This window comes from Nanorana parkeri, unplaced genomic scaffold (genome assembly GCF_000935625.1).
Source record: "Nanorana parkeri isolate BGI_ZX_2015 unplaced genomic scaffold, ASM93562v1 scaffold1905, whole genome shotgun sequence".
Taxonomy (NCBI): domain Eukaryota; kingdom Metazoa; phylum Chordata; class Amphibia; order Anura; family Dicroglossidae; genus Nanorana; species Nanorana parkeri.
Genome location: NW_017308173.1, coordinates 117942 through 137876, shown reverse-complemented (window position 1 = coordinate 137876; position 19935 = coordinate 117942). Strand labels below are relative to the sequence as shown.

Below are 19935 nucleotides of genomic sequence, written 5' to 3'. Positions count from 1 at the left end.
AATATATTTTTTAATAGTGCTTGTGAGAGTTAGGCAAGTAGAGAACTGTGGGGGGAAAAGGGCAGGGACTCAGGGCACCTAATCCAGCTAGCTAGCTGTTTTTAAATGTTGGATAGAATGGGAAAGGGTTGGAATGTCTGCCACTGCTCTTACTGTCAGTTATTTTGCTCCCTGCTAGTGAGATTTCCTCTTCCTTCCTATCCTTGTGACCACACCTAAAACTACTACTGATCTAAGACATGTAAAAAGTCAGTTGCTGAGTCAGCCATTTAAAGGTGCCTATAACTAGCTGATATAACTGCCAATAAGAGGTTTCAACAGCACGATAGGCTGTACCCTGAGGCTGCATATCCAAATACAACTCTTTGCTAATGAGAGATTTAACCACTTTCCAGTCACTTGTAGCACACTGAAAACAATGTATTTCTAATGACATGCCTGTCAACAAGTAGTTACACCTCTCAGAAGCCAATACATGATGAAATGCTTGATTCATTACAATTTTCTTTCATATCCACATTTTCCCTTTTTTTTAAATACATGGTCAAGATGCAGATCTAATTTGGGTTACTTCCATTTGAGACACTGGCGGAACTACCAGGGTCGCAGCGGTCGCAATTGCGACCGGGCCCTGGCGTTCCGCCAATTGGGGGGGGCCCAGCGAGGAAGAAGAGGCCCCCCCCCCCGGAGAGTGCCGCTCATTCCCTGCCGAGATTCCGCCGGCATGTATTGCCGTCCCGTCTGCACGCACTCAGACGGGCACAGTTCCTTACGGTGGGGGGGGCCTTTATGGTTTTCTTGCACCGGGGCCCTGAGGGTTCTAGTTACGCCTCTGACTTGAGAGGCAACTCACTCACTGAGAGAGAAGAAAAATGGGCATACCATTGCAGTCTATTTATGTGTTTTATTGTCCCCGTTCACATTTAATACATTTAAACCCCCAAAACAGCCAAAACTCTTTATTTTCAGTGGGGTAAGAATGTCTTTGTCCTTGTCTGGAAGATTGCACCTCACTTCCTGGCTTCTTGACAGCTGTGCTGTACTAGGTACCGCACAGGTTCCAGTTGCGCTGTCAATCATTTGTTTGGAAAAGGAAGGAGCAGGGGTGTGGTTTCCACCCTGTGGACGCAAGCAGGGTAGGAAGAGGCGACTGTAGTTCCAGTCAGGAGGGAGTATGCAAATGTGACTCTATAGGACCTTGTAAGGGGAAGGAGCCCCCTATAAACAGGAACCAGGGGAGAGAGCATTTTCACATGGGAAAAGCAACGCAACCACAACCTTGAAAAAAAAAAAAAGACACACGGCAATCATGGTAAGTGTTGAGGTCTGCAGCATGTACGCATTTTATTTTTCAGGGTTTAACACCACTTAATAGCACCACCTGATACATCTTGAGCTGATAAGGTATTACATTTAGATACTCCCTTGTCTCACATATAAGACCCTGTAAGTGCCCATTCACACCTGACCGTTTTGTCGCGCGTCCTACGCTCGACGAACGCGCTACAAAACGGTCCAAAAAATAAATAGCATTGTAGTCAATGCCCTCGTTCCCACCTAGGCGTATTTCCACCCGTCCCTAACGCCCTACAAAGCGGCCCACGCCTGAAAAGGTCCCGGGACTACTTTGGGCCGTTTTGTAGGGCGTTTTCCATTGGGATACAGCCAAGTAGCCTTTGGAATCGCGCGACTTTTTTACCGCGAATCGCGGTAAAAAAACCGCGTGACGGTCGCGCGACAGACGCGCATATTACAATACGCCTAGGTGTGAATGGGGCCTAAGTTTGTTGGATGATAACTGGATTGCTGTGATTCAGTACACACTGACATTTACGGTCTTATCCTCAGGACTGCTGAGATTCAAAGGCTACACCACTTCTTGAAATCAAGGACATTGTTAGCGGTTAAACATGACCATGTTTAAAGTGTATTTCCACTTTTGCAGTCAAATTGGGAAAACACCTATTTACATATGTTCCTATTTACTGAGTATAAGCTAAACAAATATTTGAAAAATGCTTCCTGCAGTTTAAGCTGTTTTTTTCTTTGGGTAGGGTTTTAAGGGTTAACATTTCTACTTGTTTATTTTTCTTTGCAATGTTAGTAGAGGCTGTGAGGGGCCTGAGGTGATTTGTCCAGTGTATGTTAATTAAGTTAATAAGATAAGAAACACAATCCTCCAATTTCAGTCCTAAGGCTTTCCATTAGGACAGATCAACGTAAAGGTGCTGAGAAAAACCTGGATTCAGCCATCTTGCCTGCTTTAGTAATCTAAAAGGTAAGAATTGATTTTTGTATTATTGTTCTTTATGCTGTGTGAATAGGAACACAAACATATAGAGGGGATCTCTCAAAGGTGACTGCAAAAGTGGAAATACACTTTAAGTAACCCTGTGGGGACTCCCAGATACAGAATCTCAGGAGTAACACACTATAATCAGGATACATATACTGTATACATTAGAAGAACTCTAGGCACAAGTTTTATTAACCCTTGCAGTGGGGCTAACTCCACACTGCAAGGTAGACATATAATGCCGCAAAACATTTGTTTGGTTTTGGGTCGATTTGGATTTTTATTTACCGTATTTTTCGCTCCATAAGACGCACTTTTTTTCCCCCAAAAGGAGGGGGAAAATGTGCCTGCGTCTTATGGAGCGAATACCTATCGCCCGACGCCCGGGACATGCAGTTTCGGGCGCCGGGCGAGTAGTTTCTTTTTGTACATTCAGCCTTGCTTCTGACAAGCAGAGCTGAATGTACAGTGGGAGCCGCTGTTCGTTTAATACAAGGGATCTAATTAGATCCCTTGTATTAAATCGAGCGGCGGCGGCATCGGCGATCGTGTCCGCCCCCCGCCGTGGTTTTCTGGGTACCCCGTTCCTCTGGGGGACCGTGACCCGTCACGGTCCCCCATAGGAGCTCACCATAGAGCCCATTGAGCAGACGAAGAACGTCGTTCTTCGTCTGCTCCGTGTGATTACTGAGACAGCGCCACCTGTCTCAGCAGTCACTAACTGCAGCTTCTGTGACAGAATTTCTGTCATAGAATTTCTGTCACAGAAGCCATGCGTCGTATCGTCCGGAGCGTCTTATAGACCGCAAAATACGGTAATTTTTTCGTTTTTTGGATTTCAAATTTTCGTGTTGGAACAATCCACAACAGGAAGTCACATGACCTTGTCTGTAATGCAACAGCAAACAGCAAAAAAAAACTGATCTGATTCTTTCGAATTTGGACACGTTTGAATTCAGACATTTGGATTTATCCGAATGTAAACATTTTTAAATTAATTTAATCCATACAAATATCTATTCGGAACGAAATTACATTTACATGTCTACTGCAAGGATTAACTGCTCCTTTTTGTCTAGGTTTAAAAAAGTTAAACTCACCCGATCCTCAGAGCTCCCTCCTGCCCGTCTCCTCTAAAGCTGCAGCGATGGTATCCTCATGTCCTATACACTGTGTATAGAACGTGATGACTTAGAGACCTTAAGCTCACCACACATGTTACAATCTGATTGTACAATCTCCTTTAGATCTACCAACAAGTGTGTAGTACAAAGGCCTACCTGATTGTATACAGATTGATTGGACAGATTGTATAGGTCCTCATATGCCATAGATTTGGTAGATCTAAAGTTGATTGTACAGAGATTGTACGGCCAGATTGTAACGTGTGTGTGTGTTGACCTTTGAGGTGCCCACACACCTTGCGATAATCGCGGGAAATCCTGCAGTCATACGATTATCGTAAGGTGTGTGGAAGTCATGCGACCTCTACTTCTGTAAGGTCGCACGACTTTTATCTTACGAACATGTTCGGAAACCTGCCGAGAATCATACGATTTTCGGCGGGTGTGTAGCATGTTCGGAAGATAAAAGCCCGATGGGCCGGTGTGCGCAAGCGCACACTGCCCGTTCGGCATTGCGGTTGTTGGAAGCCGCCCCTTGGCGGGGCGGGCTTGCCATCATCGCAAGTATGATCTGCCTGTCCAAGATGGGCAGATCGTACGTTTTTTTAATTACCTTACAACCATCGCAAGACAAAAGTCTTGCGATGGTTGTAAGGTGTGTGCCCAGCCTTAGAGTGAGGCTGGAAGGACTGGTCTAAGAACAAGCCAGCTCAGTGGATCAGGTGAGTATATTTTTTTTTTTAACCTAGACAAAAACCATCAGTTAATCTTTGAAGTATGGGGGTAGCCCCACTGTAACGGTAATCAAATTTGTTTGAAGAGAATGTTCAATTTGTAAACAAAATGTTTTACTCAGCTTAGTGAATATGGTTAACCTAAGTGGAAATGAACTCTGCAAAGTGAATATACTCTACTATATGTATGAACCTCACTGAGTGGATTTTCCCCCAGCAGAGCAAATCCATATTATGTGGCAAACATGCAATTAATGCAGATCAATTTTCTGCAACTCTTGATTCCAGCAAACCCAGACATCTCAACTCTCTCGGATGTTCCACGAGCCTCCCCCTATTAGATAGGGACTCCCGGACACCCGGGAGATAAACATTTTCTCCTGGAAAGGTTTACTGTGCTCCATTTAGCAGAGTAAACCTTTCCGTGCTATCTTATTTTTTTCTGACATCGGGGCCGCCGGCAGTCAGAAAAAAAAAACACAGCACAGGAACTAATAGCTCGATTTCTATTGGCTATATCAATTTGCAATAGCCAATAGCAGACTAGCTATTGCACCCGCCCACTGCTTCTGTCAATCAGCAGAGGTGGACCTGAAGTTCTCCATCAGGTCCACCTCTGCTGACTGACAGCAGCAGAGGGCGGGTACAATAGCCAGCTTGCTATTGGCTATTCCAAACGGAAATAGCCAATAGCAATCTAGCTATTAGTTCCTGTGCCATTTTTTTTTTATTCTGATGACAGCAGCTGCCAGAACACAATACAAAAAAAACAGCAGATAGCAAAGGAAGCATTAGCTTCTTTGCTACCTGCCATCATTTCAAGGGGGTGCTCTCTTCCTTGTTGTTGCCCCCCCCCCCCTGCAGAGAGAGGGGGGGGGGTTGATAGAGGGCACCTCCCTGAAATGACATATTTCAGGATGGGATCCCTGTAAACCAATTCAGTCAACGTTACTAAGGACACCTCTACCCATTGAATTGGGTAAGCAGTTAGACAAGTAACTGAGTTCCAGCATCTTTAGTTTTTGCAAATGTGTATAAACCTTTTTATTTCTGTTTAAAACATTGGTAGATGCCTATAGACTTTGGCTTCTCTAATTATATCTACCTCCAACATCTTAACTCAATATTTTGAACCCAGAGTGAGAATGAGATACAAAGATATAACCTTAAATATTTGTTAAAATAGACTATTTTATATATCTATGTAAAATGGGAAGTCGCAGCCCTACACTACGTTTTTTTTTCCTCTCATTTATTCTGAATTTCTATAGTAAAACCATAGAGGTTATCATTTGTCTTTTAGTTAAAATGAATCTAGTTGCAAAATCATCTTGCTCTATTATGGTAAACTATCTACTTCCCTACACAGCCAAATATAGATTTTGCTGTACAGTGAGGTATCTGTAAATGTTCAATCATTAAACTCAGTAAACTTTTCTTCAATCTACCGCACTTGGTGTAATTGGGAGCCGCTCACTGACCTTCCCCCTAAACCTTCTTAATCCCTACGAGTTCCGCAGCTGTGATCCAGATACACCTGACTAGCCTTGACACACAGTTATCTTCTAAGCAAGACTCATTAGACTTTTTATAGTATTTCCTTTAAACACGGCAGTTATCTTGTATTGATTGTTATTTTTTATTATTTAGTTTATATTTATTTTGTTTTATTGCTAGAACACATTTTTCCAGGTTTATTTGCTCGTTAAATCATTTGGCAAAAAACTAAGTGATTTTAAAAGGCTAGGCTTCAAAATATGTATGACAATAAATCATTAACTGATATTATTATTTACAATGAGTTCTTCTTTAGGTTAATACCGTCCTAAAAGCCGCCTGCTTTAAAGAATACAGTATCTGCATTTTAGAATCATAGCACTAGCTAGAGGGTCATATATATATACTTGTACAATGAATTCTAGGACATTTTATCTGTTGATTTGAAATCCTGCTTGCATCAAACCAAGGAATATTACAGCCCATCAGATAAACTGATGAAATGCACTCTGGGGCATACTGTTCTTACTTCATATTTTCAGTATTTCTGTACGTTTTGCCAGCCGCGTGGTAGAGCTGAAGATCCTAGTGATACATTAGAACAAGTGATTGTTTAGTAAAAGACAGCTGTAGTAAAAGGAGAAGTTATGTATTAGTCACATTGTCAAAACACACCATTTCTAACCTCCATCTGTACATGCTACTGGCCCAATTATTATATTGACTTTCTGGCTCTGAGTCATCATTTACCCAGAGTAAGTATACATATCATAAAAGTAAGAGGACAGTCATTAGGTAGTCACGCAATAAAAGCATGCTTAACACCACATGAACTAATTGGCTCCCTGTGCTGCTTCTTCCACTCACACTACAGCCCTGCTGTACATGGACTTCGAAAGGTTGATACTGGGTCAGATTCAGGCACTTACACTGCTTGCATTTATATACAAAATACATGTAATGATGTCTTAATGATGATAGTGCTGCATTGATTTGTGTCTCTTATATCTGCCTAGCATTCCGCTTTAACAACAGTGCGTGTTAAATTATACACATTCTTGACCTTTGTGTAAGTGCTGTGCAACCTGCTGTTCTGGTAGGTGACTTTTAGAGGTAAAGAGAGGTAGCAAAATCACAGTTGGAAATATTCCTCTAAAGGAATACTGGACAAGAAGCCAGCTGTGTGTTAAAAATCATCTTCCCCAACAGCTTTATTTTAACTATGTTCTGTTCTGACAGATTCTTCTACTCCACTCCAGTATGTAAAATAAATGCTCTGTGTCTGATTATTACTCCAACTTTCTAATTATATTTGCCTGAATCACTAAACTCTTGTAATGGGTTTGTCTGAGATAATTAGCACCAGAATATACCTACTGGAGTAAGGTCTATTTATTTTATGAAACGTTTCATTTTTTCATGAATGTTTTAAAGAAAACTCTGTCTCAAAAAAAACCCAATGTCAGTACTATATGGCTAAATGTCTGTGGACACCTGACCATCACCTCTACTATATGGCCAAAAGTATGTGGACAAAATACTACCAAATAATTGGGTTTAGGAGCTTCCAGTAAAGGGTTATGAAGATAATTGAACTTGAACCTTGTGATCCTACTGTGTTTCCTAGTTTGTTGTTGAGGAACTTAAAGGGTCTGCATAGAGGTCTGAAGTCAATCATATTAAAACACCTTTGGAATAATTTTTGCAATGCAGATTTAAAGCCAGGCCTCCCCATCCAGTACCTATACTGACCTCCTAAATGCTCAAATGCTCACAGACAAACTCCAAAATCTTGTGAAAAGCCTTCTCGGGAGAGTGGAGGCTGTTTCAGCTGCAAAGGGGGGGCAGCTCCATATTAACACACATGATTTTGTATTAGGATGTCCTCGAAGCTCATATATATGTAGCGGTCAGGTGCCCACCAACTTTTCACCAAAGAGTATATGTTATTATTATTATTATTATTATTATCATACAGGGGTTATATAGCGCCAACAGTCACACACGCTTTACAATGTGCTAATGATACTAAACTGTCGTACCTGTGGTGAATCCGTTTTTGCAGGGCTATATATGCATCTTAAGCATCTGGCACTTCTGAGTGTGTTGGATGCCTGCATCTCTCTCCATTGTGCACTGCAGTTTCTACCTGCAGGCCAGTACATAACTAGCGAGTCTCTGCAGCTCCTAAAGGATAAACTGAACATGTACAAGTTGCCATTTTAATTTTTAGAGACGGAATTGTTTTGAAAACTCCTTTACGGGTTAAAGATCCTTTGCAGGCTTGGACCAAGTATACAATGTGAGCCAGAAAATGGTGGACAAAGAAAGGCATTTAGATTCCTTTTCAATTGTTTTGTTAATTAGAGAATTAGTTCAGGCATCCATCAAAAATCATTTACCATGCAACCTCAAAATACAGTGTGTCACGCTTGATTTCTGGTGCCAAGTAGCACAACAGCTGCAACAAAATAATTTAGTACACATTGTTAAAAAATTGAATAATCACTGTTGTCAAGTGATCAGGAAAGCAGGATCCGCTTTCACCAGCTCCAGCTGAAAGTTCGCTGATCTGTTGAGAGGAGAACTTGGACAACTTCAGGAAAACAACTAAAATTTGAGGATAAATTTCCCCACAGTGCCTGCAGCTACAGAGGTAATATAAATACTTGAGTAGCCTTGCCGCAGGTTCACTATGATCACAACAGAAATCAGCACTGCTCAACTGTACTGACAAATGGACCAGGTCAATACTAGACTCTACTATGCTAGATATCACATTTATGTTGTCTGTTAAAAAAAAAAAAAAAGTTACTTAGTAGAAGCATATAAAAACGTGCTATTCATACTTTTTACTAAACATCCTCTTTACCATTCTTTGTTCCTCAAAATTCAGATACAAGAAGTAAATATGTTCCAGCTAAGCAAAAGGTTGTTGACTTTTCACTAATACATCTTGTTACACGGCAGATATAATGTTTTAAGGCTGGTTTCAGTTCCTGCTTGGTTTTCCGGAAAAAAATATTTGTGTTTGACTTCTTTACATCATGGTTCAGAGGTTTATATCAGATATCTAAATAGTCATTTTCTAAGAACTCAGTTTATGATCCAAGGCAGGAGTAGACATGGGCTGATGCACGTACAGTAAGGATTTCATTTTAATTGATATAAATAGCAAAATACAGGTCAGCAACCACAAAGTACAGTATGCAAGACTTTTTTCACAATTCAACTCTTTTGGGTGATCATGTCCCTATGTAAACAATGGGAAGGATTGATCAAAACACGAGTAGACAGAATCTGGAGCAGTTGCTCACAGGAACCAGTCAGCTTCTCTCTTCAGTTTGTTGAGTTAAGCTTTGAAATGAAAGAAAGAAGCTTATTGGTTGCCATGGCAGCTGCACCAGATTTTGTCTGCTACCGTTTTGATAAATTCTCCTCAATGTATTTTCTCATGGCAATAATTTATTCTGCTCAAAAAGATGCTGCAGAACGAATAACAACACTTCATGCACAGGGACCAAGTGCTGCAGGTCATATAAGTTATTAAGTTTCAGACACTGGTTTATGTGAAGGTTTAATGGATGGTTGAATATATGCTATTTTTAGAAAGGTTTTTAAAAAGGAAGTTACTTAATTCTTAAAGAAGAACTCCATCTGAAATGTTTCTTCTAGTTTTTTAAGGATTAAACACTGTCAGGCTTCTATTGTATTTGAGTCCTCAGTTGGGAGATTTCACTTTATTTCCTGTCCCAGAGTGGAAATCTCCCCAAAGTGAGGGAAATCCCACCTTTTGACAGTTGTCACAGGTACAGGTGTCCCAGTTGGAAAATATTCCCTCTACTGTTTTGCTGACAACGGCAACATTTTAGTTTTACTAATACTTTCAGTGTTTGTAATAATGGCCTCTCTGAGAGGGTGGATCTCCTCCAATAAAGGATATGAGTACAGCTAAAAATTTGACAGAGGCTCTCACCTTTCCACACTCCTTCCTAAACTGGAAAAACATTTTTGCCTGAAAATAAACTTTTTCTAAATTACTCTCTCCAGTATTTTTACAGAGGATAACAGCCACTTGTAATTTTGTGCAACACAAGCCGTAATAATAAGGTCATATACATATCATACGAGTGCCAATCTCTGTACAGAAAACAAAACTTTTCATATATAGTTATAAATTAGATTTTAGTGTTAGCTTTTGCTCACAATGTGGTTTTTGTAACTTCTTCCCTAGGTTTACTATAAAGTGACTCATTTGTTCCAGAATCAGTAAATGTTTTGCTTTTTCTTGAATGTCATAACTCTCAATGTCATAATTCCTAAATAGCAGCTGTGAAAATCAATATAGAAATCCGCCTGACCTTTTTTGGCTTTCCCTTCCTTCATCCCTCCTTTCTTCAAAAACAAAAGGTATGGAAAATGTAATTTTCAACCGCTTGTAAGAAACTATTCACACATACATTCCAACAGAATAGCAAGAGGAACGGCATGGTCATGTTAAGTTATGTTGTGAACAATAATATGTGTGTATTGAACATTTGTCTCTCTCTCTGTCTGTCTGTTTATATATCTAATTATCTTTTTAAATATTTTTTCTTGTAAGAAAGTTCTCTAATAACCCATTTCATGCCATTACCTTTAGGTGGATTCTTATGATATTACCGTAGCAGAAGATATTGGAGACATTCAGCTAATTAAAATAAATAAACATAAATACTGGTATAAAGATGACTGGTACTGTCGACACATTACAGTAAAGACTCCAGCAGGAGACTACCTGGAGTTCCCTTGCTACAGATGGATCAGTAATGATAAAGAAATTGATCTTCGTGAAGGGACAGGTTGGTATTAACTGGGCTTTAGCATTCAGATATTTTAATAAAATGACATATTTAACAGCATTTGTGCCTGGTCAGGTACTATGGAACATTAATAGCTGCAGGTACTTTTTTACCTTTTTCTGTAGGCAGGTAAAGAATTAACAAGAAGTCTGCCAGTTATATGAACTCTGACCATTAAACTTACACATCAGTGACATTCCCCTCATTAAAGGAGAACTAGGGGATCAGGGCTTTTCCCCATAGTTCTCCTTAGGGTAACGGGAGGACACAAATTAGCGTCCTACCGTCACCCAAAGCTCAGTATACCGTGAGCTAAAGATCGCGGTATACTGAGACGACGCAGCCGGGACGGATCCCGACATTGCTGTCGAGATCCACCCAGCTGCATGATTGACAGCTGGCTCTGCCTATCCAGAGGCAGAGCCAGCTGTACCCGCCCCCTCCCCCATCCGTTCCGCCAGTCAGCACTGGAGGATCGGAGCGGGGTGGGGGGAATGCGTGCAGAGAGCCGTGAGTGACAGTCACGGCTCTCGGCAGGGGCAGGATCGAGAAGTGAGCGACCGACGGTATGCGTTCGCTCACTTCCCGATCTATAGAGCCGACCTGTGACAGTTTCATTGTCACAGGTCGGCTAGAACTATGAGGCTGAGTGATTTTCACTCGCCTCATAGTTCTCCTTTAAAGAGGAATGTTCTCCTTTAAAGAGGAACCCATATCTTCAAAATAACAACAAAGACACCTTTAGAAATGTTTAGTAAATAGTAAGTTTGCAGGCTCTTTATTCTTTGCATACCTTATTTCTCTTTTCTTCCCCAGTGTTCTCACAGTGGTCATTTTTACTAAGGGCAGATTAATACATCTCCCTTTACTTCCTGAAACTCTGACACATGCGACTAGGACATGTAACCATGCACATCATCCTGGGGGGGAGGGGGGTTAATGCCTTTCCCTAAGATCTCATTAGATTACAGATGAGATTTTCCAGCAATACTCTGCCAATGTAACCATCCAAGGATGCCATGTTTGGGCACAATTACATAATTTGTGCCAAAGTGGACCAGAAAGTGTAAAAAAAGAGATTGTAAGTAAATTAAGAAAAGTTTGCTTATCTAATGAATGTAAGATGATTCCATATCAGCATGCAGAGCTGTATGGTGATGTGATTTTTAGTCAAAGGGGGGTAAAGGTCCACTTTAACATTAATCAATGCTTACATTTTTAGGAGTTGTAACATTTTAGATTGTCTAACCAGGGGCGTCCCGAGGCTGGGTGACACCCAGAGCGGTAACCGAGTGTCACCCTGCCGAGACGTCACCCCGCACGCGTGTGACATCATCGTGCACACGCGGCAGTCTTCTGATGCCTGACGGCGGCCATCTTGGTGATGGACGCCGGCAGAGAGAGGAGGGGACAGTCACCTGGCGGGATAAGGTATGCCGCCGGGTCCCCTCCTCTCTCCTGATACTGTCCCCTCCTCTGACTTTTCAGAGGGGGGTGACACCAAAATGACTGTCAGTCATTTTGGTTTCACCCCTCCAATGGTGTCACCCGGGTGCGGGCAGCACCCCCGCACCCCCCTTGTGACGCCACTGTATCACATCATTCCCAACAACATATCTTTTTAGACCTAACGTCTAAAAATATACATCTGTAATGTTAGCTAAAGATTAAACAGCTGATGTGGCAAAAATTTTTTACACTGTGAAAAAACTCAGATCCTCAGCACTTTTTGGTCACAGCAGTCTAGGCAGCTCATGGGCTAGTAGAATGCTGCCATCGGGCTTCAATCTCCATTCTTTCCAGCCCACAGGAAACAACATTTGAAAAGCCATGGCATAAAGAGTTGAGTTTTATATCACATCATTAGACTGCATCTAATGCAGTCTATTAATGTGAAGGTGAATAGAGAGTCTATTGTTTTAAATCGGACCTATCCTGTCTAGTAGGCTTCCAGTGACATGAGGAACACAACCTGCATAGGTAATGCCCTCAATGCACAATTACAAACATAATTTGCATATTTGTTTTTGTGCATATAGAAACAAAAAAACATGTACATGACTATAGTTCCCCTGTAATCCTTTGCAGTCTATTAAAGCTAACAACCACCATTTTGTCCTCAACAGCAAAACTGGTCACACATGATGTAACACAGATTCACAAGCAACACAGGAGAAAAGAACTGGAAGACAGGCAAAAACAATACAGGTATGTTTTTTAATATTTTAGAGGTTTATAAAAATAGACAGTTGAGGCTGAAACAACTAAGAAGCAATGCCAATTCATACCAGTGACGAAAGTATATTAATATGCACAGCTATGATGTGATATACTTAGTTGTTCGGTTGTAGATTGAGATGCCAGAGACAAATTGCAGCTAACTAAAGATTGTTCTGTTAAAGCCTATAAAACTTAAAGTTAAATCTTAAACATTTGTTCAAGTACCTTAACTATTCACAAACATTTATCTTATTTGTGTATCACTTGGCTGTAGATCCTCAAATCATCTCCGAATTCATGCTGACAATGTCCTTCCTTCTGGAGGGTGGCTAGTTTTGTTTCTTATGGTCCCTGTGTGTGTTGTAAAGTAGCCACTGCTCCAAGCTTGTTCCCGTGATGAACTACAATTTCAATACAAATTAGTGAACTAAACATGACATTGTAGTCCCTCTGAGGAGTGATCTCGGAGGGGTGGCTACTTTACAATACACACAGGGACCATGTAATGGTAGTAGTAAAAATACCATAGCTGATGACAAAAATTAGTAATGGTAATAGTATACATACCATAGCTGATGACAATGTTTTTATACAGGTGGAAGGAATGGCATCCTGGTTTCCCACTGAGCATTGATGCTCACTGCCATAGTGACTTGCCCCATGACATTCAGTTTGACAGTGAAAAAGGCGTTGATTTCATCTTGAACTACACCAAAGCGTAAGTTAAAAAAATTAAGTTAAAAAAAAACTGTAAAGGGGGTACAGCTCAAAAAAACTGTAAGGAAACTATGTTGGTTTTTGGTCAATTTCTATTCTTGTTTTTTTTTTGAGAATTTGGTAATTTATATTATTGATATATCATTGATTTAATAAAATCTCTCTTTTGCAAATAAACATTTACTGCAGGGTACCTCTGTGACAGTGCTTGCAGAAGATACTGTGCTTTCTAATAAGAAAGCTAAGCAAACACTTTCTGATTATCTGTCTAAAGCTGCCCATACACCTTGCGATCATCGGTGTACGGTGGCCCCATCCTGCCCCGATTATCGCAAGGTTGGATCAGCGGTAATTCGAAGAAAGCACCTGGACAAATTGCGGTAATCGACCACACGTATTTTCGTCCGCGCATGTGCAGTGTAGATCGTACGAATTTTGACGTACGGAAACGCCACCAACCTTGCAAAAATTGTACGATCAACCAAAGTTTTCTAACCTGCTGGTTACTCAAAAGTCGATCGATTGTACAGTATTTGCGGTTGTACACCGCCCATCAACCTTACGAATATCGGACGAAAACGCGATCGCATGCGAAAATTGGTCGATATCCGTAACGTGTATGGGTAGCTTCACTGAAACATAGGGCTCAAATGAGCAGAGGAGGGTTGGGGAAGTGTCCTTCCCCTGATTCAATCAGCTGTGTGTTCTGAAGATCACATTAAGGATCAGTATCTCCCCCTGCTGGCAGCAAGATCCTCAAATCATGAAATATGTATATATAATATTTTTAATTTACCTGACTGCAATGGTTTATTTTAGATCTAAACATAATACATAATTATAGAAAAATATTATACATTCAATTGCAGACAGTCATTAACCTTCCTGGCGGTAATCCCAGGTTTGGCTCTGGGTTAATTTTCAGTACCAAGCCACACTCGGGATTACACTGTGTGTCGCTTACCTTGTCCAGGAGCTCCGCTGTGTCCTCCGGCCCAACCGGCGGGGGATTTAAAAGTAAAAAATTGAAGAAAAAAAATAGAAAAAAAAAAGAAAAGAAAAACTAAGATATCCAGACCGCCAGGTAGGTTAATAGAAATAATATGTGCAACAGAATAAAAGGCACTATTGTTTAGTGTAGTAAGTAATACAGAGTGGAACAACCAAGGCACACTTGCAGACTAATATTCTTCTTATTTTGCATGTTGATAGTAGGAGGAATCATCTGTATATATCTTCATCTCTTTTTCATTATCTATTGCCGATCACCTGCAGCCTGTTTGCAGCCACTTCCTGTCTACATGTATGCACTCCAGTAATAGCTGCTTTGCATTGGACAGTTTACTAATGGTGACATTTGCCTGTGTAATATGTGTTAAAACAGCCACTTGTATTGAAAGCCCACACAACAGCGTGACAATGCAGGAGTGCAATTGGGAATCAAGGATGGAGTGTTTTCAGTATAACAGTAAATGAATAGGCAAGGACCTTCATGGAATGATCATCAGTTATTATTTTAATGAAAGCTGCATATTTAAGAAGATTGGGATTATAGGCCAAATTATTATGCCACCCAAATGAAGGATTTTTGCATGTAGCGTAGTATAAGTATAAATCTGTCTGATGGCTTTGATGATCCACACCAAGTGTTCTCAGGGAAGCCCCTTTACCCCTATTTCTCCTTTTGGGCAGCACAACCAGTCATTTTGCCTCTCCTAACTGCCAAGATGGCTGAATCCAAGTTTTTCTCACCACCTTCACTGTGACCTGCCCCTATAGAAAAACTGAGTACAGGAATGTGTGGAAGATGCTTCTCATATTAACATACAATGCAGAAGCTAGGCTTTTAATCATTTACCCTTTGTTAGGATAGACAGTATACACATTATATAGAAATCAGCCAGTACAGTACAGACAGATTTACCACAAACACCTCACAGCTAACATTACAAAGAAGGTCAAACGAAAGTAGAACTTTTAGCAACTAAAAAGCTATTCAAACTGCAAGCATTTTGAAATTTTTTTTTTTTTTAGCTTATACTATGTGAATTGGAACATGTAACAAATATAAAATAGGCGTTATACCGATTTGGCTTCAAAATTTTAAATACAGTTGTGTGAAAAAGTGTTGGCCCCCATTCCTGATTTTTCATTGTTTTGCACATTTGTCACACTTAAATGTTTCAGATCATCAAACAAATTTAAATATTAGTCAACGATAACACAAGTAGGTGCAGTTTTTAAAGGAAGGTTTTTATTATTAGGGGAAAACAAAATCCAAACCCACATGGCCCTGTGTGAAAAAAGTGTTTGCCCCCTAAACCTAATAGCTGGTTGGGCCCCCCTTAGCAGCAAGAACTGCAATCGAGCGTTTGCGATAACTTGCATTGAGTCTGTTACAGCGCTGTGCAGGAATTTTGGTCCACTCATCTTTGCAGAATTGTTGTAATTCAGCCACATTGGAAGGTTTTCGAGCATGAACCACCTTTTTAAGGTCATGCCACAGAATCTCAATAGGATTCAGGTCAGGACTTTGACTAGGCCACTCCAAAGTCTTCATTTTGTTTTTTTTCAGCCATTCAGAGGTGGACTTGCTGGTGTGTTTTGGATCATTGTCCTGCTGCAGAACCCAAGTTCGCTTCAGCTTGATGTCACGAACAGATGGCCGCACATTATCCTTCAGGATTTTTTGGTAGACAGCAGAATTCATGGTTCCATTTAGTTCTTTGGATGTTGTTGTGGGGTCTTTTGTGACCTCTTGGATGAGTTGTTGCTGCGCTATTGGGGTCATTTTGGTTGGCCGCTGACTCCTGGGAAGGTTCACCACTGTTCCATGTTTTCGCCATTTGTGGATAATGGCTCTCACTGTGGTTCGCTGGAGTCCCAAAGCTTTAGAAATGGCTTTATAACCTTTTCCAGACTGATAGATTTCAATTACTTTGTTTCTCATTTGTTCCTGGATTTCTTTGGATCTCGGCATGATGTGTAGCTTTTGAGGATCTTTTGGTCTACTTCGCTTTGTCAGTCAAGTCTTATTTAAGTGATTTCTTGATTGCGAACAGGTGTGGCAGTAATCAGGCCTGGGTGTGGCTAGAGAAATTGAACTCAGGTGTGATAAACCAAAGTTAAGTTATGTTTTAACAGGGGGGTGGGGGGGGGGCAAACTCTTTTTCACATAGGGCCATGTGGGTTTGGATTTTTTTCCCCTTAATAATAATAACCTTCCTTTAAAAACTGCATGTTGTGTTTACTTGTGTTATCTTTGACTAATATTTACATTTGTTTAATGATCTGAAACATTGAAGTGTGATAAACGTGCAAAACAATGAAAAATCAGGAAGGGGGCCAACACTTTTTCACACAACTGTATAATTAAAGAGGAATGAAACACTCGTTTTTTGTTGCATTTATCTACTGCTAGCAAGCAGTAGATTCATGCAAAAACATTAAAAAAATTTAAAAAAAGTTACCAAAAAGGTAAATACTTTGCTGTGTCTCAACCGCTAGCCCCCATCTGAAGATCTAAAGATTCTCGAGCGGCCGTGAAGGATCATGGGGCGGGTGCATGCGCAGTAGAGATCTTCGGCCAGGAAACACAGTGTAAGTCAATGGAAGCAGCCGGCAGCATGCACGCAGGAGGACGCCGTGGGAGACACAGCAGTCAGTGTTGGACCAGAGACCGGCACCAGCGCTGGAGGGACTTGAAAACTATTGGAAAGTAGCCCATAGTAAGTGGATGAAGTTGGTGGTCCTCTGGTGTAGTAGACGATGGTAGGTCTAGTTTCTGAATGATGGGGGGCCTGGATGGTACTTTGGGTAGAAAACCCACCCTCAAGATGAGGACAACTCTGTCAGGCAGAAACTGAAGAAAGGGCCCAACAACCCCCGGTGCCACTTCTATATCAATCCTTGTCTGAAGAGAAGTTAGTATGTTTTGTACTTGCAGTTCTCTAAATGAAAGTTGAACTATTTCAAGCTGCCTGAACTTTTCACATATTCAGATATACACTCAATCTGTCTCCAGTTTTCTACCTTCAATAGGTGTTTACTGCTGTCTCTGAGCAGTCTCTTCCCTGCACCTGCTCACATTTAACCAGTTGACATCCGCGGTGTTAAACCCCCTTCCCATCCAGGCCATTTGCATTATTCAGCGCTGCGGTACTTTGACTGACATTTATTCCGTCATGCAGCGCTGTATGGGGGAAAACCCGGCAGCGCTGACCGCGCGCGCGGGGGGGGATGCCGCGAACGAGCAAATGCAGCAGTGCCGTCCGTCCGTTTTTTTACTACGGGCGGACGGCAAGAGGTTAAGAGACAGGCCGCCAGTGTCCGCCGAGCCGACATGGTTGATTTATATTGTCTTGAGACAGCTAGTTGAACCTCTGTGGCAGAGGAACTCGCACAAGAGAGAGCACAGCAGCCACCTGAGCCAGAATGGTAGGACTGTGATCATTGTCAGTGACTCCTGGCTAGCCTGTTCAGGAGCTTGTGAGTCAATGGAATTGGAAGAAAGGTGTAAACTTTGCAAGGTGGCCAAGGTGTTACTAAGGTGTCCATCTCTACTGCCTCAGCAGTGGAAGATCTTGAGATGAACTCAGACACCTTGGCATTCTGGAGAGATGCAAATAAGTCCTTCTCTGACTGCCCCCTTTCTATACTAGCACGCTGAACATCTTAGGTAGAGAGAACCTTTGTTGAAAAGATTAGACATGCCATTGAAACCATTCAATCATAGGGATCATAGCATAGAATGTTTTGATTATGTTGAGGCACTGTGCAAAGAAAGAATTTTTGCGAAAGGGCATCCTGCACCTATTGCCCATCTTTATGTGAGAAAAGAACTGATGTCTATTCTCTTGAGGGAGAAATGATTGCATTTGTTACTCAGCAGGGTGTCTGCGGTATATTTCCAAATACTCTATGCTCATGTAACTAAATGTTAATATCTACTACATTAACAACCAGTACTGAATGACTAGCACTGAATGCCTGTATTTCCATTGAGTGCGCGCGCGAGCAGAAAAAAATGCCGTCTGGCGACGGCAACCCGCGAATGCGACACTGCCGTCCGTCCGTTTTTCTACTACGGGCGGACGGCAACTGGTTAAAGTGAAAGTGAAGTCTTGTATTTAAAATGTGCTGTTGTTGGGGAGGTTTTTTTTTATGGCAGAAGAGTCTGTGTAAGTCTCTTCTACCTAAAAAAAATTAACAAAAAAAAATCTTCTACCTACTTTTCAGCAGAATTTTGTCTCTGCGCACTGCATAGTGCACAGGTTTGGCAAGGTCCTGTGCCAAAATGAAGTAACTCCCAGCCCGACCAATCAAGAAGCTGAAGATGCTAAACACAGACGATGAGCCGGTGAAGATGGAAGTGCCGGCCAAAGACGGGATCACGGACACCGCAGCCCTAGAGAGGATCACTTACAAGGCCATCGGTTATATTGTGCTAATATGCTGTGCATAAGAGCACATTATGGCTAAAACATTTGGGGAGCTTTTTATGGTTGGTGAATACAACATTTTACTTCTGCTTTAATAAAAGTTTGGGGACAGTATCAAACCAGTCTATAACATAAATATGAACTGTCAAACTATATACAAATGTTGTCCTTAATTTTGAGTTTTGTTTAATATAAAGTGCATGTATTCATTTCTTAGGATGGAGAATCTGTTTGTGAACAGCTTCATGCACATGTTCCAGTCTTCATGGAATGACTTTGCAGATTTTGAAAGGATATTTGTCAGAATCAGCAATACAATATCAGGTACTTTGCAGAACATTGTCAAGGTTCTATTGTGTTGTGTTTTAAATACAGTGTTCTACAATATAGAAACAGATGCACATGGGGTCAATGACAGTCAGTCTGAATGGCATGTAGACTTAAGTGAAGACAGAAACTACAAAGGGTCATTTAGTACAGTTCAGTATCTGTATTTTGTACTTAATTTCAGCAATATTCTGTTTACTGACCCATTTATCTGTGAGAAAAACTAATGACTTTCACATACTAGACTTTAAGGCTGGATTAACACCTATGTGTGAGCATTTTAACATGTGTTGCACATGCATTTTACGGTTAGCCGATTTATTTCTAATGGGCCTACAATGAGGTAACAATCCATCTGACCCTTCAACATGTTTGTTTTTGTTTTTAACTATTTATATATACTCTTTAGAATAAATATATCATACAGGACACATCCATTACACTTGTGTAACAAATTTTTGTGGGCTTTCTAAACAAACAGCACAGCAGAAACTGTTTGCTTTCAGACTTTCTCTCCAATTAAAACGCAGTATAGCCTCATATGAACAGAACAATTGCTGGAGAAGGAGGGTCCTCTTACTTATTCAGTTGTGTGTAAACTTGAATTTGAGCTATTGTATTCTAAAAAAACAGACAGGGCAATTAAGAAAAGCATGGAATGTAAAAATGTTATATTCATATACAATATTTTATATTTTCCTGACTAAAAAAAAAAAATGTAAGTCCTGAAAATAATAA

At 40.9% G+C, this 19935-nt stretch overlaps 1 protein-coding gene across 4 annotated transcripts in view; it reads left to right on the top strand.

The window, feature by feature from the left end:
• Positions 1 to 19935, top strand: part of ALOX5 (arachidonate 5-lipoxygenase) — a 46193-nt gene that overhangs the window by 4410 nt on the left and 21848 nt on the right. For all 4 annotated transcript variants that reach the window (XM_018572024.1, XM_018572026.1, XM_018572025.1 and 1 more), the window contains exons 2-5: positions 10294 to 10492; positions 12619 to 12700; positions 13308 to 13430; positions 19088 to 19194. In XM_018572024.1, coding sequence (XP_018427526.1) covers positions 10294 to 10492; positions 12619 to 12700; positions 13308 to 13430; positions 19088 to 19194 — 511 coding nt within the window. The remainder of the gene's footprint in view (positions 1 to 10293; positions 10493 to 12618; positions 12701 to 13307; positions 13431 to 19087; positions 19195 to 19935) is intronic.